General features: G+C 42.9%; 1 protein-coding gene across 1 annotated transcript in view; it reads right to left on the bottom strand.

Annotated features, from left to right (window-relative positions):
* stat4 (signal transducer and activator of transcription 4) overlaps positions 1–26,016 on the bottom strand; it is an 86,196-nt gene that overhangs the window by 47,139 nt on the left and 13,041 nt on the right. Inside the window, exons 3-4 of the mRNA XM_060929033.1 lie at positions 12,457–12,555; positions 248–340 (exon numbers count right to left, since the gene is read on the bottom strand). Coding sequence (XP_060785016.1) covers positions 248–340; positions 12,457–12,555 — 192 coding nt within the window. The remainder of the gene's footprint in view (positions 1–247; positions 341–12,456; positions 12,556–26,016) is intronic.

The raw sequence follows: 26,016 nt of genomic DNA, 5'->3' as shown, positions 1-26,016 counted from the left end.
TCCGCAAAGAAATTAAGTTCTTGTCTCTTACATTATAAAAACTATAAATAGTCATTCCCTCACCATCCTCTCTTGAAGATAATATGACCAAAAAAAAAAAGTTACTGAGAAACTGCAAAGTATAAAATGCTGTGGTATAAATCCTTTTACATCATAAGTTTTTAAGGAGCAGTTAAAGCTATTCATTTGTATTTGTGTGGTGTTTTTGTTCTTTTCGGTACACAGACTGATGTTGCATTGGTCTCACCTGCACACTGCTACGGATCACTGCAACTTTGTTGTCCAGATTCTTCTGCTTCTCCAAAGCTGCTGAATTTTGCATCGACTTCTCCAATGGACCCTGCCAACAGCATGACGGACAGGTGATGTAATGTGTTAAGATTGCAAGCTGACATAAAATTGAGAGTGAACTTATACAGGGACGCCGAAAGAGATTTGCTGATTGTCACAGTCTGGGGCTTTTTTTTTTAACCATGTTCATAGCATCCTAACTAGGCTTGTGCAATATAACAATATTGTATATATGTGTGCGCGCGTGTGTGTGTGTACAGTATATATATATATCTCATCTCATCTCATTATCTCTAGCCGCTTTATCCTGTTCTACAGGGTCGCAGGCAAGCTGGAGCCTATCCCAGCTGACTACAGGCGAAAGGCAGGGTACACCCTGGACAAGTCGCCAGGTCATCCCAGGGCGGAGATCAATATTACACAGTTATTAATATTACACAGTTATGTGAAGATATGAAGTTTATCTTTGAGTGGCAAACATATTCATGAGTGAGCAAAGCGAACAAGTGATATATTTTTCAACATGAGAAGATAAACTTAATATCTTCACACCACCGTGTAATGTTCTTTATATTATATGGACACATCCACTAAAAATAAGCAAGTTAATCAAAAGGATTTTAATTTTGAACCGGTTTTCCATTTTGACAACGCACATCCAGTCAGCGGGAAAACACTGGGAGTGACGTCATCATAGTGAAATATTGGGAATTATTATACATACAGGACACTTTTTCGATGGTATAAAAACGTATATTCTATTCCCTTCTAGCAGGTTTCATTCATTTGGTTTGATAGCATGCAATATTGTTAGCATATCGCTTATCCTACATGTATTACACCACTCTACCCAATGGAGAATCAGCTTTGTTTGGTGGCTTGTGACCATCCATCTTCCTCTTGATCACATTCCAGAGGTTTTCAATGAGGTTCAGGTCTTTAGATTGGGTTGGCCATGACAGGGTCTTGATCTTGTGGTCCTCCATCCACACCTTGATTGACCTGGCTGTGTGGCATGGAGCACTGTCCTGATGGAAAACCGAATCCTCAGAGTTAGGGAATATTGTCAGAGCAGAAGGAAGCAAGTTTTCTTCCAGGATAACCTTGTACATGGCTTGATTCATGTGTCCTTCACAAACAAAAATCTGCCCCATTCTAGCTTTGCTGAAGCACCCTCAGATCCTCCATCAAATTTCACCATGGGTACAAGACACTGTGGCTTGTAGACCTCTCCATGTTTCCATCAAACCATTAGATGACCAGGTGATGGGAAAAGCTGAAAATTGGACTCCTCAGAGAAGATGACCTTCCTCCAGTTCTCTATGGTCTTTAGCAAACCTCAGCCTGCCTCTTCTTTACTTCTCATCGAAGATGTTTTGAACTGTCCTTGCCGTGCACTTAACCCCAGCTGCCATTTGCCATTCTTTTTGCAGGTCACTTGATGCCATCCTATGGTTGTTGAGTGACGTTCGAAGGAGTTGACGATCATCCCTGTCAACGGAGAGTCGTTTTCACCCTCTACTAGTCTGTAACTTTGTTGTCCCCAATGTCTGCTGCTTAACCTTGTTCTTATGAACTGATGTCTTTGAAATTTTGAGTATGGAAGCAATGTGACACTCACTGTATCCCTCTGCCAGTAAAGCCAGAATTGAACCCTTCTTTTTCTCATTCAAAACTTTTTTTGTTAACTCTTTTGGCACGATGAATAGATATTTCTGTATTCCAATTAAGTTTAAGGTCCTACTGTTTTTGCCATCCAAACTTGGTCCTATTGCAAGAGAATAGTGATGACCACAGCAGTAGTTTTTATACTTTTCCTCATTAAATAAGATTTGGTTCAGGTGATCACTTAATTAGTAGCTCATTAATTAAAATGAGGTGTGCTTGTGTTGAAATTCCAGCACAGACACTGGAATGAAATGGCTGCTATACATAGACATGCTGATTTAAGAAAAAATAGAAGTGGTCTCAATTTTTTCCATATGTGGAAAAAATTAAAGAAACCTTATATATATATATATATATATATATATATATATATATATATATATATATATATATATATATTAGTGCTGTCAAGCGATTAAAATATTAATGTCGCGACTGTCATAGTTAACTCGCGATTAATCGCAATTTAATCGCACATTTTTGTCACACGAAAAACCATTGTAATTCTCTTACCAGCATAAAAAAGTGAATGGGCTTGTTTTGTACCAATGTTTTTCTTATTGCAAAGCATAACACGTCTTGACACAACCACTGCAAACTGAAACCTAAGCTGAGCACCGGGGCTCTTCATCCCGAGACTAACAAGAGAACCATGAGTGAAGTAATCTACTGCTTGAGTTAGTCTATCAGAGAGACAGGTTACACAGTGACGGTAGGCTTGACATGCTTGATTATAATATAAAGTACACTATTATATTAACTTTAAGTTGTTCGTTGATAAATATTGCATTGAATCTGATCTTTACTGTTTTAGCTCACTTAACACATTTTGTACTTTTACACTTTCTGCCTGTTGATGAGTCGCGCTGTCCAATCAGAGGCGGCCAAATTTGCATATTACAGGAAGGATCTGGCTTCTTTAGACGCTGTCTTCTTAAAACTGAATAAATATTTAAAAAGAGCCAAATGAGCCAGTCTTTTGAACGGCTCTTTTCAAAGAACGGATCACAAAGATGCGGATCCCATCAAAGAGCCATAAATGCCATCTCTACTAGCGCGCCCTGCCCACGCTGGTTCTTTGAGGGAGGAGGGCAGAGGACTCTGGCTGTGCTGTGCTGTGCTGTGCGTGGCTAGCTGCTATCGTTTTTCTAAGCAAAGTCTCTGTTCCAAGTTCCTGGCAGTTTCAAAAGCTTATGAAAAACCTACATCATGTCACAGAGTGTTAATCTCGCGATAAAAAAATTATCGCCGTTAAAATTGAGTCAAGTTAACGCGTTAATAACGCGACATTTTTGACAGCACTAATATATATATATATATATATATATATATATATATATATATATATATATATATACACACAGTGCAATGCAATAATGAGTACACCCCCCCCTGAAAAACGACATTTTTCACAGTATTAAAATGAACACAAACAATATGTCCCAAACAGTTCCTTGATGATGTTTATTGCACTATGTTCTTACATTATAACTCAAGCAGAAAGGTGAAAAGATGCCTTAAATTACATATTTTTCTGTTTCCGTGAAAGTGGGGTGGAGCAAAAGTGAGTACACCCCACAACAAACTCAATTACATCCAGTACATTTAGTACTTTGTATGGCCTCCATTATTTGCAATGACAGCCCCAAGTCTCCTTGGCATGGAGTGCACAAGTTGACAACATTTGGCTACATCAATCTTTTTCCATTCTTCAAGGATGACATCTTTCAGAGCCTGGATGTTGGATGGAGAGTGATGCTCAACTAGGGCTGGGCGATTTTACGATTACGATGTTATTCATGATATAAAATCTCTACGATTAGAAATTAGACACGTACGATATGCCTACGATAAGCCTACGCCTTCAATAAAATTACTTCATCCGAAGTTTTGACAGACACGCGAATAGCCAATCATAACTAAACAGTACCGCACGTAACCAATCAGTTGGAAGAGAGCCACGTCAAGTTAGGTTGCGTGCACACACAAACACACACACGTGTAGCAGCAATGCACAGCATGGCTGTGGTGAAGTTTGCAGGAGCGCGGCATTTCTCCAACAAAGCGTGAAACAAAGCGATTATAAAAATGAGCGAGAAGCCGACTGACCGGAGTTCTGAACAGGAAAATCAGAGCACTGCCCTGGAGGACATCGTTGAAAAGAAGGGCCAGAGATCTTCGGTTGTGTGGAGGTATTTTGGATATTTAAAATCGGACATACAACAAAGTGTTACACAAAACCTTAAACACACTGACGTACAGGATTGCACTTTTTTTCTCCTTGCAGCATAAGGCTTACACGTCAATATGTCTTTTATGTTTATTTGAAAGCTGCTAGAATTTGCACAAATGATTAACAATGGTATATAGTTTTTATTTTTCAGTTTCAATTTATTCATTTGAACAAAAAGAACAAAAGAATGTGCATCCAGTTTGTTTTGGTTCTGTGAAACTTGAAGGCTTGTTAAGCTATTTTTGTTAATTAGGAAGGAACTACTAATTTGTAATGTTCATATTTTGAGCAGAAAATTAAAGAAAATACAAAAATGGTGATTTGATTTATATCATGATATATATTGTTATCGAAAATTTTGAAAAAATATATCGTGATATAATTTTTTCTCATATCGCCCAGCCCTATGCTCAACCTGCCTCTTCAGTATTCCCCAAAGATGCTCTATAGGGTTCAGATCAGGTGACATACTTGGCCATGGAATCACTCTCACCCTGTTCCTCTTCAGAAAGTCAGCAGTGGCCTTAGATGTGTGTTTTGGGTCATTGTCATGTTGAAAAATGGCACGACGACCAACAGCCCGAAGTGATGGAAGCATCTTAGCTTTCAGTATAGAGCAGTACATTTGAGAATTCATGATGCCATCAATGAAATGCAGTTCTCCAACACCCGCAGCACTCATGCAACCCCACATAAGAACACTACCCCCTCCATGTTTCACTGTGGGCACCATGCATTTTTCCTTGTACTCCTCACCCTTGCGACGCCAGACTGTTTTGAAGCCATCAGTTCCAAAAAGATTGATTTTGGTCTCATCACTCCAGAGTATAGAGTCCCAGTAGCCTTCATCCTTTTCAGCATGTGCCCTGGCGAACTCTAGATGGGCTTTTTTGTGACTGGGCTTTAGGAGAGGCTTCCTTCGGGGACGACACCCATGCATGCCATTCCGCTGCACTGTATGGCATATTGTGTCATGTGACACATTCACTCCAATTTCAGTCTCTACTTCCTTAGATACCTGTTGTGCACTTGCATGCCAATTTTCCTCAACTTTTCTCATTACAAGCCGCTCCTGCCTGGGTGTTAATTTTCTTGGCCAGCCTGTACGTCTCTGTACTTTGGCTGCAGTTCCATCTGTCTTGAATTTTTGGATCACTTTTGCAACCGTGTTCTTACTGATAAGTAAGGCTTTACTGATCTTCTTGTAGCCCTCACCTCTCTTGTGTAAAGCAATAATCCGCTTTCTCAGATACAGAGACATTTCCTGGCCATGAGGTGCCATTGCTGACAGCAGGAAATGGGAAAGGGTGGTTTGCTTTAGGTAACAGCCTTTTGTAGCCAACTGCCTAATTAACACCTGTGTAATGACTAATTAGACTCACCTGTGGTTAATTGTTTGTTCAGGTCCATATTGGTAGCCTAAAAAGTTGCTTTACTCAGAGCCCTTCAGTGGGGTGTACTCATTTCTGCACCACACAAATTTCACTAAAACTGAAATAAAAATCATTTAAGTTATATTATTAGCCTTTGTTTTGAGTTCAAAAGCTCAACAGAACCTGTGTTTAACTTAGTCTGGGAACATTTTGGAAATATATCTTTGTGTTCCTTGTCATATTGTGTGAAATGTTACTTTTCAAAGAGGGTGTACTCATTATTGCATTGCACTGTATATATATATATATATATATATATATATATATATATATATATATATATAGTGATATCATGAGAGGTTGGCTGGCTCTCAGCGGGACCCTTCAATCAGTGCAAGCACACAAAGGTTAAAATAAATCAAGATTTTTAATGTTATGCCAGGAGATTAAACAGAAAAGGTATCTCAAAGTCCAATGTTCAAACGAAGATGGATTCCCAAAAGTCAAACTCAAACAATGTCTCTGGCTTCAGAACAACAAAATTATAGGCAGGTTTCCTTCAGTCCAATATCCTTTTCACAGAACAAACAAAATCTTCTGCCTTACTTTGAGTCCAGTCAACAATCCCTGTAGTCTTCGGCCCAGTGGCCGCTCAGTAGCAGGCATTCGTAACACAGGTAAGTATTTCAGTGCAAAAATCAAGGCAAGAATTCCAGATAAGCAGTTCGATGAATACTCCGCCCAGCAGGATCCACTCAGCAGGACAGTCCATGAACCTCGCTCCTCTCTCCTCCACCTTCACACTGAGAGTTTTGAGCTCTCACAAAGCCCTCTTGCTCATTAGGCCCTCATTGGCCACAGGTGTGTTGCCGTGTTGTGTGCTGGGGGGTGAAGTTCCCAACTCCACCACCAGATGGAGTTATAGCTGCCAGTGGTTGGAGTTATCTCCGTGGAATATAGCGCCCCTCCATGACGCAGCCTCTCGGGATGTCACACATCCCCCCCCTTGGGACCGACGTCCTCGTCGGGCCGAAGGTCGCGAAGAGGGCATCTCGCCGGGACAGGGTGTCCGCATTGCCATGGCGCCTGCCAGCCCTGTGGACAACAGAGAAATTAAATGCTTGCAAGCTTAAAAACCATCTGGTAACCCTACTGTTTGTCTCCTTGTTCTTGGCCATCCACTGCAGAGGGGCGTGGTCAGAGATCACCGTGAAACGCCAGCCCAGGAGGTAATATCGTAGGGACTCCAGGGCCCAGGTAATGGCAAGACACTCCTTTTCAACTGTTGAATAGTTCTTCTCTCTTGGGAGTAGTTTTCTGCTTAGATATAAGATGGGATGTTCCTCACCTTCATGCACTTGAGCGAGTACAGCCCCCAGCCCCACCTCTGAAGCATCGGTCTGAACAACGAACTCCCTCTTGAAGTCTGGTGCCACCAGAACTGGACTGAAACAGAGGGCCTGCTTCAGGTTGATGAAGGCCGCCTCCGCCGCGGGATTCCACTTCACCATTCTTGAGTGCCGTTTGGTTGTCAGATCTGTCAGGGGTGCAGCAATGGAGGCAAAATTGGCAATAAAACGCCAGTAGTAGCCGGCTAGGCCCAGAAACGACCTCACCTGCTTCTTTGTGAGGGGTCGCAGCCAGTCCTGTATGGCCCGCAGCTTCGCTTCCTGTGGCTTGACCAGTCCCCGGCACACCGTGGGGTGTACCCCAGGTAATTGGTTTCACTGAAGGCCAGCCTGCATTTTTTCGGGTTTGCCGTCAGACCTGCATCTCTGAGGGAATCAAGCACAGCTTGTACACGGGGTAAATGACTGTCCCAATCCGGACTTTGAATTACAACATCATCTAAAAATGCAGCTGCATACCTCTTGTGGGGAGCAAGGACCCAATCCATTAAGCGCTGGAACGTGGCCGGCGCTCCATGCAGACCAAATGGAAGCCGTGTGTATTGGTAGAGACCTTCTGGTGTGGCAAAGGCTGTCTTCTCCTTTGACGCTGGGGTCATGGGCACCTGCCAGTAGCCTTTTGTAAGGTCCAGAGTGGTGAGGAACCGGGCATGTCCTAAGGAGTCTACTAAGTCATCGACACGGGGCATAGGGTATGAATCAAACTCTGACACCTCATTCAATTTGCGATAATCATTGCAGAATCTCACCGACCCGTCTGGCTTGGGAACCAGGACGATGGGGCTTGCCCAGGCACTTTTGGACTCTTCGATGACTCCCAGCTCTAGCATCTTTCTCACCTCCTCCTGGATAGCCACCTTGCGAGCCTCCAGCACACGATAGGGACGCTGGGTCACTGTTCGGCCCGGGACGGTGCGGATCTCATGTTGGACCACCTCTGTGTGCCCGGGGAGTGAGGAGAAGATGTCTCGGTTGCGGTCCACCAGCTCTAGGGTCATCTGCCGCTGGTGTGGGGATAGGCCTGGCCCCACCTGAACCTCCTCTCTGGCGGGTTCTTTGGACTCTGTCGGGGGCAAACAACTGAACAATGCCTCCCTGGCATGCCATTTTTTTCAAGAGGTTAACGTGATATATCTGCTCAGGTTTTATCAGGCTGTCTCACCTTATAATTCACTTCTCCTACCCGCTCGATGACCTCATACGGTCCTTGCCAGGTTGCCAAGAACTTACATTCCACGGTCGGCACCAGGACCAGCACTCTGTCCCCCGGCTTAAACTCTCTCGACTGGGCAGGTCGGTTGTAGGAGGCCTGCTGTTGCCGTTGAGCAGTCTCTATGTGTTCACGCACTATCGGGTAGATGGCCCTCATTCTCTCCTTCATGGCCCCGACATGCTCGATCAGGGTCCGCTGTCTGCAGGGTTGCTCCTCCCAAGCCTCCTTGGCAATGTCCAGCAGCCCTCTGGGTCTGCAAGAAAGCTAAAGTTCAAAAGGCGAAAAGCCAGTAGAAGATTGGGGTACCTCTCTCACTGCAAACAGCAGGTATGGCAGCAGCTGGTCCCAGTTCCGCCCATCCTCTTCAACCGCCTTCCTCAGCATTGACTTCAGAGTCCTGTTAAAACACTCGACCAATCCATCTGTCTGGGGGTGGTAGACAGATGTTCACAACTGTTTGATCTTCAACAGGGCACACAGTTCTTTCATCACCCTGGACATGAATGGGCTGCCTTGGTCCGTCAATATCTCCTTTGGAATTCCTAGACTGGTGGAGAGGAGGAACAGCTCCTTGGCTATTTGTTTGGAGGTCGCCTTCCTCAGGGGATGGCCTCAGGGTACCGGGTCACATAGTCCAGGATGACCAGGATGTACTGATGCCCCCTGGAGCTTTTTGGCAAAGGACCAACTATATCCAGTCCAATCCTCTCAAAAGGAGTTTCGATAATTGGTAAGGGGATGAGTGGGTTACGGCTTAGGCGCCACCTTCTGGCATTCTGGGCAACTACGACAGTAATTCTCTGTTTCCTTGTGCACTCCAGGCCAGAAGAAATGCTGTAAGATCTTTTGCCTTCTCTACACCTAGGTGGGCCCCCAGTGGATGGGTGTGTGCCAGATTGAGCACAGTCGCCCAGTGGGGCTGTGGTACAAGGAGCTGTTCATGCACTTCATCATTTTTCTTCACCACCTGATACAGTAGGCCACGTATAATTGCGAAATGGGGTATGTAGGGCTTGCTCTACCCCCTACCAGTACACCCTCTAGCACCTGCACATTTCTTAAGGCATTTGCAAGCGTGGGATCCTGCAATTGGGCAGTACCATACTGGCCTGTGAGAGGGGGAAGCTTCTCGATGCCTGGGGCGTCTTCCTTGTTGGAGCTCGGAGAGCTTTCCGGGGCCACATTCTCTTCTCCAGTGTCCGGGCCAGTCTCTGTGTCGGCCTGGGTGCCTGTCATCCCTGCGAGGGCAAACGCGGGGATGAGTGGTTGTGCGAGTTGCACTTGTATGTTTGCAGGACGAGTCTTACCCCTCTGACTGTGGGGTACCCAGGCTGGCCTCTGCTGGGTCTCTCTCCACAGCAGGTGGAAGGCTGGGCAATCTCGCCCAATCAGAACAGGAACAGGGAGGGAATCAACCACTCCCACCGTCGTGTGTATAGTCCCCCTGGTGGTGGTCACTTTTAGTTCAGTGGTGGGGTACTCTTTGGTGTCTCCATGGACGCAGGAAACTGGGAGAACTTTGTCAGTGGTCAGACACGATGGATCCACCAGGTCCTTATGCACCAAGGTGACCCGACTACCCGACTCTAACAATGCTTCGACATCACGGCAATTCACCGTCACTGGGCAGGTGGGGGGGGGTCGATCTGGGGGCCCGTCCGCTGCCCCGACGAGTGATGCAAACAGCTGGGCAGATGGTGAGCTGGAGGACCCTGCAGTGGGCATAGGCTCGTCCACCGGTTTCCCACACTGCCAAGACATGTGTCCCATACCCCCACACCGGAAGCATTGTCGGGTGTCACCATCATGGGGAATTCTAACCGGACCCGGCTGGCTTCTGGCTCCCCCTGGAGCATAGCCAGGTCCTGCTGTGGCCGGGCTGGACCCCTTGGGGTTTTTGGGGTGGCCTCCCCCTGTCGGCAGCGGGGGCGCAGTTCTGGGGTCCTTCCTGGAAGTACGGAGCATTTCTGTTGTGGCCTGGTACTTTTCCACAGCTTCAACCGTCAGTTCACCTGTGGTTGTTGGCTGATGAAGTGCTTCGCCTCATATGGCAGGGCTCGAATGTAGTGATCCACGACCACGGCCTCCACTACTGCAGCCGCTGTGTTTTTTTCAGGTTCCAGCCACCTCCTCATGATTCTGGAAAGTTCGTGCATCTGCGCACGGGGAGCCTGGTCTGCTTGGAAGGTCCAGCTGTGGAAGCGTTGAGCCATACCGAACTTGGTGAGCCCATGTCTGCTGAGGATCTCAGTCTCAGAGCATTATAGTTCGTAGTCTTGTCGGGGGGTAGGTCTCGGACAGCATTCAACGATTCTCCCGTTAAGAATGGGGCTAACAGTCCAACCCACTGTGCCCTGGGCCATCCTTCCCTAGTGGCCATGGCTTCAAAGGTGTGCAAGTATGCCTCAACATCATCGGTAATCCCCATTTTGGAGATAAAGTTACTTGCCTTTATTGGGCCAACACTCTGAACAGCCATCTTCTTCTGCAGCTGCAACTCCTCTGCCTTCAGTTGGTTGGCTTTCCTTTGTTCCTCCAGGAGGGCCGCACTCGCCTGCCTTTGGGCTTGCTGGCCTGCAATAAGGGCCTTCAAAATTTCCTCCACCTTGTTATGTGGAGGGCCTATGGCTAACTGGGGAAATTGAGCAATCAAATGTTCAGTGTCCTCCTCATACATGCTCTATTATTGATGATTGAAGTGCCCACATTCTCCACCATATGTGATATCACGAGAGGTTAGCTGGCTCTCAGCGGGACCCTTCAATCAGTGCAAGGACACAAAGGTTAAAATAAATCAAGATTTTTAATGTTATGCCAGGAGATTAAACAGAAAAGGTATCTCAAAGTCCAATGTTCAAACGAAGATGGATTCCCAAAAGTCAAACTCAAACAATGTCTCTGGCTTCAGAACAACAAAATTATAGGCAGGTTTCCTTCAGTCCAATATCCTTTTCACAGAACAAACAAAATCTTCTGCCTTACTTTGAGTCCAGTCAACAATCCCTGTAGTCTTCGACCTGGTGGTCGCCCAGTAGCAGGCGTTCATAACACAGGTAAGTATTTCAGTGCAAAAATCCCTCAGGCAAGAATTCCAGGTAAGCAGTTCAATGAATACTCCGCCCAGCAGGATCCACTCAGCAGGAGAGTCCATGAACCTCGCTCCTCTCTCCTCCACCTTCACACTGAGAGTTTTGAGCTCTCACAAAGCCCTCTTGCTCATTAGGCCCTCATTGGCCACAGGTGTGTTGCCGTGTTGTGTGCTGGGGGGTGAAGTTCCCAACTCCACCACCAGATGGAGTTATAGCTGCCAGTGGTTGGAGCCATCTCCGTGGAATATAGCGCCCCTCCACGACGCAGCCTCTCGGGATGTCACAATATATATATATATATATATATATATATATATATATATATATATATATATATATATATCACCTCATTATCTCTAGCTGCTTTATCCTGTTCTACAGGGTCGTGGGCAAGCTGGAGCCTATCCCAGCTGACTACGGGCGAAAGGCAGGGTACACCCTGGACAAGTTGCCAGGTCATCACAGGGCGCTCTCTCTCTCTCTCTCTCTCTATATATATATATATATATATATATATATATATAGAGAGAGAGAGAGAGAGAGAGAATTTTATTTATTTTTAGACCAGACCTGCCAAACATGACACATTTTTATAGGAGAACTGCAATTTAACATCACTTATCTGAGACATCCTGGAAGCCCCACCCTCTTCCCCCCCAATCTCATGGGTGCTCTCACTTTCTATGACTGTACTTGAAAAATGTTTAAAGTTCATTCATATTAAATACAATTTATCAGTGTATATTTGACTTCGCTAACACTCGACAATAAAAAGATATTTCACATCTATTTAATTATAATGATTAGAGATGCCACCAGAAAAAATGTTGTCCAAAATTGGTAAAAAACAAAACAAACAAGTTTTTCAATGTCATTTTTAGTTTATTTCTAAAAGAGAAAAAGGTGGAAGAATTTGACCTAAAAATATTAAAAGTTGCCTCCAACCAAATGTTTTTTTAATGTACCATTTTTAACTGTTTAATGCAGAATCCCTAAAAATCCATCATCCGCCTGGTGTTTTTATGTCCTCTTATACTCTTCTTAAACTGGAAATGATGGAAATGCACATTTTCCTGTTCCAGAGGATTTTTTGCGATATTTTAAAATGGAAAATCATGAGCATAGAAAAATCAATATCGCACAAGCAATAATCCTAACGAACAGTTTCCATGATTTGTACCTGCTCCTGCATGCTGGCAGCTGATATGATGCGTCTCTCCTCTCTCAGGCAGTTGGAGATCACGGCTGACAGGTGCTGAGGGTTCGCTTTGTATTTCAACTGTGAGACAAAGATAAAATACACCGGGCAGTGATTAAAATATTTGTCGAGGCTCATTGACATTAAGATTTCATTGACTACTCCTGGATGAGTTCCAGATGTTTTTTTCCCAGTTAGGATATGCAAGGTTTGCCCTAAATACAGGGAAAGTTTTGTGGACCAGCTTTGAGTAAAGAAGAAGAAACTTCTGGATTCGTCACATGCACACTTCAAGCACAGTGAAATTCATCCTCTGCATTGAAGCAGTGAACACACGCACACACACCCAGAGCAGTGGGCAGCCCAGAGTGCCCGGAGAGCAGTCAGGGGTTCGGTACCTTGCTCAAGATCACCTCAGCCCAAGGCCGCCCCACGTCAACCTAACTGCATGTCTTTGGATTGTGGGGGAAACCGGAGCACCCGGAAGAAACCCATGTAGACACAGGGAGAACATGAAAGCTCCACACAGAAAGGCCCTCGCCGGCCGCTGGGTTCAAACCCAGAACCTTCTTGCTGTGATCGACCGTGCTAACCACTACACCTGCCGCCCAAAAAAAAAAAAAGTCTGTAGCGATAAGGTTGGATTGGCCAACTTCTGCTGGGTTTACTTTGGAAATTACAGTGGCATTTCTTTGTGTGTGTGTGTTTTTTTTTAAATATTATTACTCAATATAGATGTATCAAGCAAGCTAGAGAGGTATTTACATCCACCTCCAGAATTATTGGCATCAATTATTATTATTATTATTATTATTATTATTATGGAATATATTATATTATGGTCTTAATCTTGTGGATTAAGATTAAGATTATCTCCTGCGGAGATAACAACTGGGTAATTTTCCTACATGTCAGAAACAGGTTTCCATAGAGTCCTTGATTAGTAGCTTTAAAAACAAACAAACAAACAAACAAACAAACAAACAAACAAAAAAAAAACAAAAAAAAAAACCACACCCTGTAAACAGTCTGTCACACATCAGAGATTTAAAATGTTGTGACTGATGATCATTCTTTAAAATATTGCTCAAGTCCAGGAACTGTATTCAATAAGGAATGCAGTTTTACACACCTGCGGAAATCCATTAACGAAAGCAAAACCAAACTACAAGACATTCATAATATGTAAAGCTGTTAAGTCATAAACAGACAGTGTGGGGTGGGGGTGAATACACAGTTGAGACAGTCTGAGGAAAAAAAAATATGACCAGATTTTTTTTTTCCAAAATGCACACGGAAAGTTCTGACACAAACAAAGGAGTATGAAAAGTGAAAAAAGAAAAAAAAAATTAAAAGTGTGGTCACCCCACGCTTTCCTGTCTGGCATTTTTTAAAGACTGGCATGGCAGCACAACATCCTTCTACAAACATTCAAATGATCCTGAGCAAAACCCCTGACATTTGAGTCTTCGTAGATTGTTTTGAGAAATCCCCAAATCCACCTACACGTTAAAAAAAAAAAAAAAAAAAAACACCTCTGATTCATGTCTCGCCCTCCGGCATTTCTGATAAACATCATGTCTGTTGAGATATTGAATTACAGGGATTTTCAGGAACCAAATTCAAGACACTCAATGAACCCCTGAATTATCAGAAATGCTTATTAAACAGGCAGATTTTTGTAAAGGAAAGGAGCGTACATAGAGTCCTTTATACAACAAACATCCTCCATGACAAACATCCTCCATGATGATGTTCAGGGTTTCACATGAAAGAAAAAAGATGATAGCAGGAAACCACAAAGTTTATATTCTGCTGAGGTGCATTTCTACTGCAATTACAAGGACGGTCTGAAATGCTGGTTTCAAAAGTACTGGCACCTCAGAATTACTGTCTGGTGATGCCTGTCCTGGAGAAAATAACGTCATTGAGTACTCTTATTGTAAAACAAGGTTTGAGAGGCTCGTCTTTGTTTTTAACTTTGCGAATGTCATTTTGATTCAGACAAAAGGTTTGTAACAGAGTTCAAATTTATCATTCCAAGACATAAATGGATGCACAACATCTATACTGTATGTTGATTTGCATTTACAGTGCCAGTCAAAAGTTTGCACACCCCTACTCTACTCATTCATAGGTTTTTCTATATTGTGACTATTCTCTACATTGTAGAACAATACTGAAGACATGAAAACTATGAAATAGCATTAATGGTATTTAGCAGGTGCTCTTATCCAAAGCGATGTACAACATACCCAGTGCAAGCCTGGGGAGAAGTTGGGGGTTAGATGCCTTGCTTAAGGACATTTCAGCCATTCCTGCTCGTCCAGCGAATCAAATCAGTGACCTTTTGGCCCCAAAGCAGCTTTTCTAACCATCAGGCCATGGCTTCCCATATGGACTATATATAGAATTATGTAGTAAACAAAAAAAGTGTTTAAAAAAACTAAATGTATTTGATATTTTAGTTTCTTCAAAGTAGCCACTGTTCACCTTGATGACGCTTTGCACACTATTGGCATTATTTTAACCAGCTTCATGAGGTAGTCACCTGGACTGCTTTTCAATTAACAGGTATGTCTCATCAAAGGTTAATTAGTGGACTAGTTTCTTTCCTTCTTAATGCATTTGAGATCAAACACTAAATAATAAAAATACAGTAAATAGCCCTATTCCACAACTGTAGTAATCTATATTATGTCAAGAACCACTCAACTCTGTACTTTCGGACATGAAGGTCAGTTAGTCCAGAAAATTGCAAGCACATTTAATGCAGTTGCAAAAACCATGAAACATTCTGATGAAACTGGCTCTCATAAGGACCGTCCCAGCATTCTACAGCATTCTGCAGTGACATGCCATTCTGCAGTGACATTGGTTTTTCAACAGAATAATGACCCAAAACACACCTCCAGGCTTCTGTAAGGGTGATTTAACCAAGAAAGAGAGTGAAGGTGTATTGCATCAGATGACCTGGACTCCACAATTATTCAACCTAAACCCAATTGAGATGGTTTGGGATGAACTGGAACACAGAGTGAAAGAAAAGCAGCGAACATACAGTAAATGGTGCTTGACATATATGGGAATTCCTTCAAGACTGTTGGAAAACCATTCCAGGTGGCAACCTCATGAAGCTGCTTGACAGAAAGCCAAGAGTGTGCAAAGTCTCATCAAGGTAAATGGTGGCTACTATGAAGAATCTAAAATATAACACATTTTGCTTTGTTTACACTTTTTTTTGCTTAGTACATAATAACATAAGTGTTATTTCATAGTTTTGATGCCTTCAGCATTGTTCTACAATGTAGAAAATCACAAAAATAAAGAAGAAACATTGAATTAAAAGGTGTGTGCAGACTTTTGATTGGTAGTGTAAATCGTGTTGAAATATCCATCAATGGCCAAATATTAATTTAGACTTGGCCGAGGTGTGACAACACACTCCACCACTGATCCAAATCAACCTCAGAAAGCACCTTTAAAACAACCAAATCAACAGGATGTATTAATATACATTTTAATACAAAGGCAGTAAGGTTAAACTCGACTTAGTTCAATTTTATTTGTGTAGTGCTTTTAACAATGAACATTGTCAAAAAGCAGCTTTATAGAAATATATACATTCCGGATGTAAACTTTAAGTTTATAAATTAAAAATATCTTTGTACTTTAAAACTTTCACAAGGCTGTCAACGTTCACATGATCTGTCAAACTACCTTAAAGCATCACTGATCCATTTCCAGATTTTACATTAGGTTTAGGGGTTTTCCCTTGTATTCTGCATCCTTTTTTTCTCACCAAACATGCTCACAGTATGCACAACCAAGTTCAATTTTATATCCTGATGCATTTTTGAAACCTATGATGATTGTTTTAATGAAATTTTTAACTAATTATATACAGTGGTTTTATTTGTATCCATTAACTGACTTGTGCAACCATCTGCATCTTGTGTAGCTTGTAAAAGCTCTTTGGTTTTTTGGTTCAACATTTATTTCAAATTCTTTACACACATCAATACTAAATCATTTGACTTTTTTGGTGTATTTTTTCTGAAGGAAGCTTTTATAATAAGATAGCTAAAGTTATGTGACCTGGATGCAGCTTAGTGGAGCTCAGCACTTTTGTGTTTGAACCACAATTGCCAGATCTCAGGACTATCAGATCTCATTATCAGTATACAAGCAACACCAGCTATCATGACTTATCTATTTTCTATGTAAACACATAACTAGAAACCATTTATCTTATAAGACATCATAAGTCCAAACATCAGGCTTTTAGTAAACTACAGAAACCGCATCAATGTTCACATGATTTGCAAAACTACCCTAAAGAATCACTGATCCATTTCCAGATTTTACACTAGGTTTTGGGGTTTTCCCTTGTATTCTGCACCCTTTTTTTCTCACAGTAGGCATGACCAAGTTCAATTTCATATCCTGATGCATTTTTGAAACTTTTTTTCATTATGATTATTGTTTTTAATGCCATTTTAAGGGATTATATTAGTTTTATTTTTATCCATTAACTGACTTGTGTAACCATCTGTACCTTGTGTAGCTTGTTAAAGCTCTTTGGTTTTTGGTTCAACATTTCAAGAAATCATTTGACTTTTTTGGCATATTTTTCCAAAGGACGCTTTTATAACGAGATGGAATAGCTAAAGTTATGTGACCTGGATGCAGGTTGGTAGAGCTCAGCGCTTTTGAGTTTGAACCACAATTGCCAGATCTGAGCAAAATGTCCAGCCCAGAAACTGCAGAAAAAGACCTGAAAGAAAAAGGCCGAGCACAAAAAGTTCAACCATTGAACAAGGTAGACTAATGTTTCTTCTTTTTCTCAGCTTTTGCATGGTAATCAATTAACAGTGGTGCACACCCAGTTCTGATTTGCAGTATGTGCAATATGCCTTTTTAAAACATTGCTTTGTTCAGCCATTATCTACTCCTTTCCCCCCTCCCAATCTTTGCAAAAAATTTTTCCATACTTAGATAATTTACCTTGCATTATGATAATACATTTGAAGAAACGCACCATATGAATGATCACTAGCTTCTTTACTCCGTTTTACTCCAACACACTCCTACAACTCCTATATTACACTTTCTCTTCATTTACAGAAATTGATTCAATTTAATTCTGATTGTCTGCAGATGAGAAAAAAAAAAACTACCTAGCTAGCTTTGAAACAGTGACAAATTTTTGGCTCTGCCTTTGGCTGAAGCCTATAGAGGCACCTATCTATAGGTGTATGTTTAACCAAGTTCAAGCGTGTTTAAGAATGTGATGGGCATGCCAGCCTCAGGTAGCGATTCCACAGTTGTGGTGTGGTGCCACTGCGTACTGACCATGTAAGTGTGACATTATATAACCTAAGGTCACACTATAATCCTTTATAGGTGAGTGGTCTAGAGCAGTGGTTCTCAAACTTTTTTCACCAAGTACCACCTCAGAAAATACTTGGCTCTCCAAGTACCACCATAATGATCAACATTAAAATACAGTAGCATAGTAGGCCTAAGTATTCATTAAAAACAAGGCGGAGGTTTTATTTAACAAGTATATTTAATATTGTTGGCCACTGTAACATTACGCACAGTACTTTGAACAGTAACACTGTGTTTAAATATAGGAAAATAAAACACTGTACTTAAATAATGAATCAAATAAAATTAATTGCACATAAAAGTGAAATAAACATTGTACTAAAATAAATATTAAGAGTTCTTAAAGATTAAATGAAAATGTACTTAAAAGTTAAATAACTGTACTGTTCTTAATGCACTCAATCAGTGTCTTTTTAACATCGTCAGCCATGTCGTTTATTCTCCTTGACACGGTGTCATTTGAAAGCGGCACCAAGTTTAACTCTCTGGCAGCTTTCTCTCCACACATGATACGTGTCATCTCTTTGGCTAATGGTAAACACAGCAGTTCCCCGATTATGTGCGGCTTACCGGCTCTGGCAATCAGGAGGCTGGCACGATATGAAGCTTCCTGTGCTTTGGCTACGGGTGTACCATAGGACAGAATGGTGGACTTGGACTGCTTCAGTTCATCACGTTTTCGTAAAAAAAAAAAAATCCATTGGTTTGTCCTTTAGTGCTGTGTGTTTGGTTGTAAGATGCCGTTTGAGATGCGATGGTTTCACGGACTCATTGCTCAGAACGTCCCCGCATACAACACACTGCGGCCTGGGCAGCTCCTCTGTCCCACTCCAAATGAATCCCAGTTTTATGTATTTTTCGTCATACTTCCTCCTCACTGGTTTCTGCCGTTTGCTAGCAGTTCTGGGGCTGGTTTTGCCACTGTCGTTAGCATCTGCGCTCGGCTCACACACGTCCTCTTCAGTTCTCCCTCTCCCCTGATCCACGCTCCCATTCGCGGATTTAAGCCACGACAGTAATTTTGTCGTATTCGTCATAATTAGCAAAGCCAGCTCCACCTTTTCCCATCACAGCCTAGTCTACCAATGGCGGATAACCGTCTGTCAGCGGAACCGGCGGGAATGCGTACGTACGCTACGTATGGCTACCCAGAAGCACTTGCAAACTTTTTAAAATTATTAACTTAATTTGTATCTCCTTTCATTTTCTTGTCATCGGTTGATAAGATATTTTCATCCATTTGGATATTATGGATAGTACTTCACGTTTTATTTTTTTAATTTTATTTATATTTAATTAAGTAATTCTTTGGCGTACCACTAGAATGGAGCCCGTGTACCACTAGTGGTACGCGTACCACAGTTTGAGAATCACTGGTCTAGAGCACTAGCCAGGAAAAAGACAGATTTTGCAATGTTGGTTCAAATCCTGCTGTCAACGTATTTCTGAGTGGCCTATTTTTTCTATTTATGTACCGTAGCTTCTATCTCCCAATCAGACAAAGGCTGAGCTCAAACCTGCACAGGTCTCTAGTGTTACAACATAAGCAGTAACTACATGATTGTCTACAATCATATAGTTGCTGCTTATGTTATAAAACTAGAGACCTGTGCAGAGGCATCAGTAATGGCAGGTATGTAGTATCTGTATTTTTGTACAATAAAATATAACATACTGCCTTTTGCTTTTCTCTGTGCCCTTTTTTAATAGCAAGTCCAAATAAATAACCTTAATCAGCTGTCAGATATAGCATGACAAACACTAAAAGGGTTTGTGTTTTAAAGTATTTTTGATGTAATAGAATTCTGAATCCTCACTGGATTAAAATGTGTCTCAGTGAAATTCAGTGCTCAAACACTTTGATTTGAACTGTCCAGTAAAGACATCCTTTTACAAAATAAGGAAGAGGCCTTGCCAATGTGTGACACCACACCTGTTTCTACATTGTTTTCATTTTCTAAATATGAAAAGAAATGAAGACATTGTAAAGAAAAACATTTTTTTTTTGGCCAGCAGCCATATCTGATGTTTGGGAAATGTATTTGAGACTTCATTGTCTATTCTGTGAATATGATTTTGTATTTGAAATTTCTATAAATAAATGAGTATAAAACAAAAGTTAGTTTATGCATACATATAAAATAATCAAATTTACCAGATCACATCTTATATGAAGTTAAAAATCAATCTTGGCACTTTGTTGAAACTGCACCCACAAGAATATTTAAGGGTTGTCTCAATGAGGAAAATTTCCCAGTAGAGCAATTTTTGGATGCTAAGAACCCTTAATTATCCAAAGAACGCTTGAAGAATCCCTTTTTGTAAACATTTATGCATTAACTGTGTGGTACAATCTCTAAATGACTGATTTATTTAATACCCAGAATTTAAAATTTAGCTCCACTAATACTTGGAGCTATTAAAAGGTTCTTGAAGAGTTCATTGGATAACCAAAGGTTCTACCTCTGATAGGGAACTCTTACTGTTGTATGGTTTGAGGCAGTTCTTCCTAGAGGTGCAAGCAAATAGCCTGTTAAAGTGCCAGTGCTGTCTTCCACACTTTTGTACAACAACAATATAACAACAGTACAAACCTCAGCGGGCCGGTTGTTTGCACGTATGCCGCCATCTCACTTCCCCTTAATGTGTGTGTGATACCACCAAAGCATAACAAATACAAAAAGAATACACTCCCCCTTCCCCCAGTGTGTGTAGGAAGTGGTGTGAATGTCTAAATATACAGTGGTGCTTGAAAGTTTGTGAACCCTTTAGAATTTTCTATATTTCTGCATAAATATGACCGAAAATATCATCAGATTTTCACACAAGTCCTAAAAGTAGATAAAGAGAACCCAGTTAAACAAATGAGACAAAAATATTATACTTGGTCATTTATTTATTGAGGAAAATGAGCCAATATTACGTATCTGTGAGTGGCAAAAGTATGTGAACCTTTGCTTTCAGTACCTGGTGTGAGCCCCTTGTGCAGCAATAACTGCAACTAAACATTTCCAGTAACTGTTGATCAGTCCTGCAAACCGGCTTGGATGAATTTTAGCCCATTCCTCCGTACAGAACAGCTTCAACTCTGGGATGTTGGTGGGTTTCCTTACATGAACTGCTTGCTTCAGGTCCTTCCACAACATTTCAATTGGATTAAGGTCAGGACTTTGACTTGGCCATTCCAAAACATTAACTTTATTCTTCTTTAACCTTTCTTTGGTAGAATGACTTGTGTGCTTAGGGTCGTTGTCTTGCTGCATGACCCACCTTCTCTTGAGATTCAGTTCATGAACAGATGTCCTGACATTCTCCTTTAGAATTAGCTGGTATAATTCAGAATTCATTGTTCCATCAATGATGGCAAGCCGTCCTGGCACAGATGCAGTAGAACAGGCCCAAACCATGATACTACCACCACCACCATGTTTCACAGATGGGATAAGGTTCTTGTGCTGGAATGTAGTGTTTTCCTTTCTCCAAACATAACGCTTTGCATTTAAACCAAAAAGTTCTATTTTGGTCTCCTCCATCCACAAAACATTTTTCCAATAGCCTTCTGGCTTGTCCACATGATCTTTAACAAACTGCAAACGAGCACCAATATTCTTTTTGTAGAGCAGTGGCTTTCTCCTTGCAACCCTGCCATGTACACCATTGTTGTTCAGTGTTCTCCTGATGGTGGACTCATGAACATTAACATTAGCCAATGTGAGAGAGGCCTTCAGTTGCTTAGAAGTTACCCTGGAGTCCTTTGTAACCTTGCCGACTATTACACGCCTTGCTCTTGGAGTGATCTTTGTTAGTTGACCACTCCTGGGGAGAGTAACAATGGTCTTGAATTTCCTCCATTTGTACACAATCTGTCTGACTGTGGATTGGTGGAGTCCAAACTCTTTAGAGATGGTTTTGTAACCTTTTCCAGCCTGATGAGCATCAACAACGCTTTTTCTAAGGTCCTCAGAAATCTCCTTTGTTTGTGCCATGATACACTTCCACAAGCATGTGTTGTGAAGATCAGACTTTGATAGAGCCCTGTTCTTTAAATAAAACAGGGTGCCCATTCACACCTGATTATCATCCCATTGATTGAAAACACCTGACTAATTCCACCTTCAAATTAACTGCTAATCCTAGAGGTTCACATACTTTTGCCACTCACAGATATGTAATATTGGATCATTTTCCTCAATAAATAAATGACCAAGTATGATATTTTTGTCTCATTTGTTTAACTGGGTTCTCTTTATCTACTTTTAGGACTTGTGTGAAAATCTGATCATGTTTTAGGGTCATATTTATGCAGAAATATATAAAATTATAAAGGGCTCACAAACTTTCAAGCACCACTGTAGCTGCGGCACACTGGGTGCATACACACATTCCAGAGAAAGGTGTGTATTAACGGGTCTTTTTGCATAAAGTCATATGATTAGTCAAATAGTACAACACTGGAACTAATTGTTTACACCTTGAAACTGCCTCCCATTCTCACTCATTTTGACAAACCCATGCTCTCTTGAAACTACAGTAGGGCTTGTCGATATGATCACAAATCACAAAACTAGAATTGTAGTCAAAAAAAGCAAGCAAGGGTCAGTCGATCGGCAAACAGGGCAATATAAAGAAGACAAGAGGCATAGAAGTAAAGAGATAGTAAGGGTCACAAAAACTAGAGGCAGACAGAGATAGAAAGGCTTGGTATGACTGGGTAAACTCAGAACAATACTTCACAATGACAGGGAGAGTGAGGGAGGCTTAAGTAGCATGGCTGATTGTGCAGGAATGAGAAACAGCTGTAATCAATAAGCCGGTGACAGGGGGTGCTGTGGTTTTTGGCCATTGTAGTTCTGAGAAGCCACGTATGTAGTTCGGTTAGAGCTGTCGCTCTCAATGCCCTTACTGACAGAACCCCCTGAGGAACTACATTCTTCCTGAGGCACCCTCTACCCCTAGGTACAGGTTTGTCAGGGTGTTGTGTGTGGAACTCTTGTTTCAGAAGAAGGTCCAGAATATCCTTGGCTCCCACCCAGCTTCATTCCTCTGGTCCATAGCCCTCCCAATCTACCAGATACTCTATTTGACTTCTTCTGCATCTGGAATCAAGTATTCTGTTTACCTGGTAGATGCGCTGGGTTGTCCTTCTAGGCTTAAAGGTGGGTGATCCAAGATGGCGGCATGCGTGGTTGCAGCGGCTCACAGCTCTCCTTTTCAGTGCTCTTATATATATATATATATATATATATATATATATATATATATATATATATATATATTTCTTGCTTGTTTGTGCACCATCAGTTCTGCGAACATCCAGTACACCCGCCAGACACTTTTGGCCATCGGTGACCAACACCAGATATCTGTTTCGAGCAACTTTCACTACACACATAACATCCCAGATGACATAGCCAGACCACCGGGCTCTCCGTGGATTGTTGTCGGGTCTAGGAGGCACGCAGACAGAGGAGGGAGAGGAAGCAGAAGCGGGGCCGCAGGTCCGGTGCTATGCTAAGGCTAAGAAAACAACCACACAAGCCACCTCTAACGAGCCTGTACCTCTCCAATGCCAGATCCCTGGTGCATAAAACGGATGATCTGGAATTACAACTTCCTGGAAATCGCCATGTTCATGACTGCTGTGTTTTAATTATCACTGAAACCTGGCTTCATCCGGAAATACCCGATGCTAGCTTGCAGCTAGCAGGTCGCACTCTGCTCTGCTGGGACAGGACTGAGAACTCCAGTAAGAGCAGAGGAGGGGGGCTCTGTATTTACGTGCATGACAATTGGTGTAACAACAGAACAATTATAGACAGACACTGTTCCCCAGACCTCGAGTACATGTCTGTAAGATGCCGGCCTTTTTTTCCTACCGAGAGAGCTATCTGTGGTGATTGTCACAGCTGTGTATATTCCACCCGACGCCTGTGTAAACACAGCGCTCTCTCTCCTGCTGAACACCGTAAACAAACAGCAGCGGGTCCACCCTGACGGTGTTCACATAATCGCAGGAGACTTTAATAAGGCCAACTTGAAGACTGTACTGCCGAAGTTTTACCAACATTAAGTGTTCTACTAGAGGGGAGAACACTCTAGATCATGTTTACTCCAACATCAAGCACGTGTACAGAGCCATACCCCTCCCCCACCTTGGCCAGTCAGACCATCTTTCCCTCCTGCTCTCCCCAGCCTACACCCCCCTCAGACACAGAGCCAGGCCCACCACAAGGACCATCACAACCTGGCCTGACAACGCACTCTCCAAACTACAGGACTGCTTTAAATGGACAGATTGGGACTTATTTGAACACCAGGAGCTGGAGACATTCACAGGAACAGTACTGGACTACATCAAGTTCTGCATCGGGAATGTGATGGTGGATAAAAACATCCGGGTTTTCCCAAACCAGAAACACTGGATGACCAGCCAGGTCTGCTCACTCCTCAGGGCTCGCAACGCTGCCTTCAAGTCAGGTGACAGAGCTCTGTACAGAGCCGCTCGAGCTGACCTGAAAAGAGGAATTAAAAAAGCCAAGGCGGACCATAGGCTGCGTATAGAGTCCCACCTGTCTAGCAACAACACATGGGAGGTGTGGCGGGGCATATCACGAACTTCAGAGACTGTGATGCATCAACAGGAGACTGGAGTGCGCTGCTAGCAGAGGAGCTAAATTGCTTCTTTGCTCGCTTTGAAAGAGGGGAGAGCAGCACTCATCTGCTCCAGCCCTGCCCCCACCACAACACAGTTCCTACACCACTCCATTCACTGCACTCCTGCACGATGTCAGACGGGTGCTCCTGGCAGTGAACCCCAAGAAAGCTGCCGGCCCAGATGGAGTACCTGGTAAGGTGCTCAGAGCGTGCGCCCACCAGCTCGCCCCTACCTTCACCAGGATCTTTAACCTCTCCCTGGCTCAGGCAGTCATCCCGCCCTGCCTAAAATCAGCTACAATAATCCCGGTGTCGAAGAAGTCTCCCTTCACCAGCCTGAATGATTATCGTCCTGTGGCCCTCACTCCGGTAATCATGAAGTGCTTTGAGAGACTAGTTCTTCAGCACATCAAGGACCACCTCCCCCCAGACTTCGACCCCTACCAGTTCGCATATCATGTGAACAGATCCACAGAGGACGCCATTGCCGTAGCTCTACACTCTGTGCTGAACCACCTGGAGCAGCAGCAGAGCTACGTCCGCATACTCTTTGTGGATTTCAGTTCAGCTTTCAACACAATAATTCCGGACATCCTCATCAGTAAACTGGACACTCTCGGCCTCCCCCCCCCCCACATGTGCCTGGATAAAGGACTTTCTTACCAACCGGCCCCAGGCTGTGAGACTTGGACCCCACTTCTCCTCCAGATGCACGTTGAGCACCGGCTCTCCACAGGGCTGTGTGCTGATCCCCCTCCTGTACTGCCTCTACACCCACGACTGTAGTTCAACCCACAACAAACAACAACCTCATCGTCAAGTTTACTGACGACACCACAGTGGTCGGACTCATCTCAAAGGGAGACGAGGCAGCCTACAGAGAGGAGGTCTTGAAGTTGGCAGCCAGGTGTTCAGAGAATAACCTCGCTCTGAACACCAAGAAAATCAAAGAGCTCATTGTTGACTTCAGGAAGCATAACACCGACCTAGCCCCCCTTTACATCAACAACGAGTACATGGAGAGGGTCCACACCTTTCGGTTTCTCGGGGTCCTCATCTCCGCCGACATCTCCTGGTCAGAAAACATTACAGCAGTCATTAAGAAGGCTCAGCAGTGGCCACACTTCCTGAGAGTCCTCAGGAAGTACAACCTAAACTCCAACCTGCTGCTGACCTTCTACCGCTCATCCATTGAGAGCCTGCTGACATACTGTATCACAGTATGGTACGGCAGCTGCACTGCTGTAGACAGGGAGAGGCTCCAGAGAGTAGTAAAGGCAGCACAGAAGATCATTGGCTGCCCTCTCCCCTCCCTGATGGACATTTACACCTCCCGTTGCCTTAGCAGAGCTAAGAACATTATCAAGGACAGCTCCCACCCTGGCTTTGATCTGTTTGACCTGTTGCCCTCAGGGAGGCGCTACAGGTGCATCAGGACAAAAACAAATAGATTCAAAAACAGCTTCTTTCCAAAATCCATAACCACCCTGAACT

Source organism: Neoarius graeffei, chromosome 9 (assembly GCF_027579695.1).
Source record: "Neoarius graeffei isolate fNeoGra1 chromosome 9, fNeoGra1.pri, whole genome shotgun sequence".
NCBI classification, from domain to species: Eukaryota; Metazoa; Chordata; class Actinopteri; order Siluriformes; family Ariidae; genus Neoarius; species Neoarius graeffei.
The sequence above is the reverse complement of the archived record's forward strand: the minus strand, read 5'-3'. Positions and strand labels throughout refer to the sequence as shown.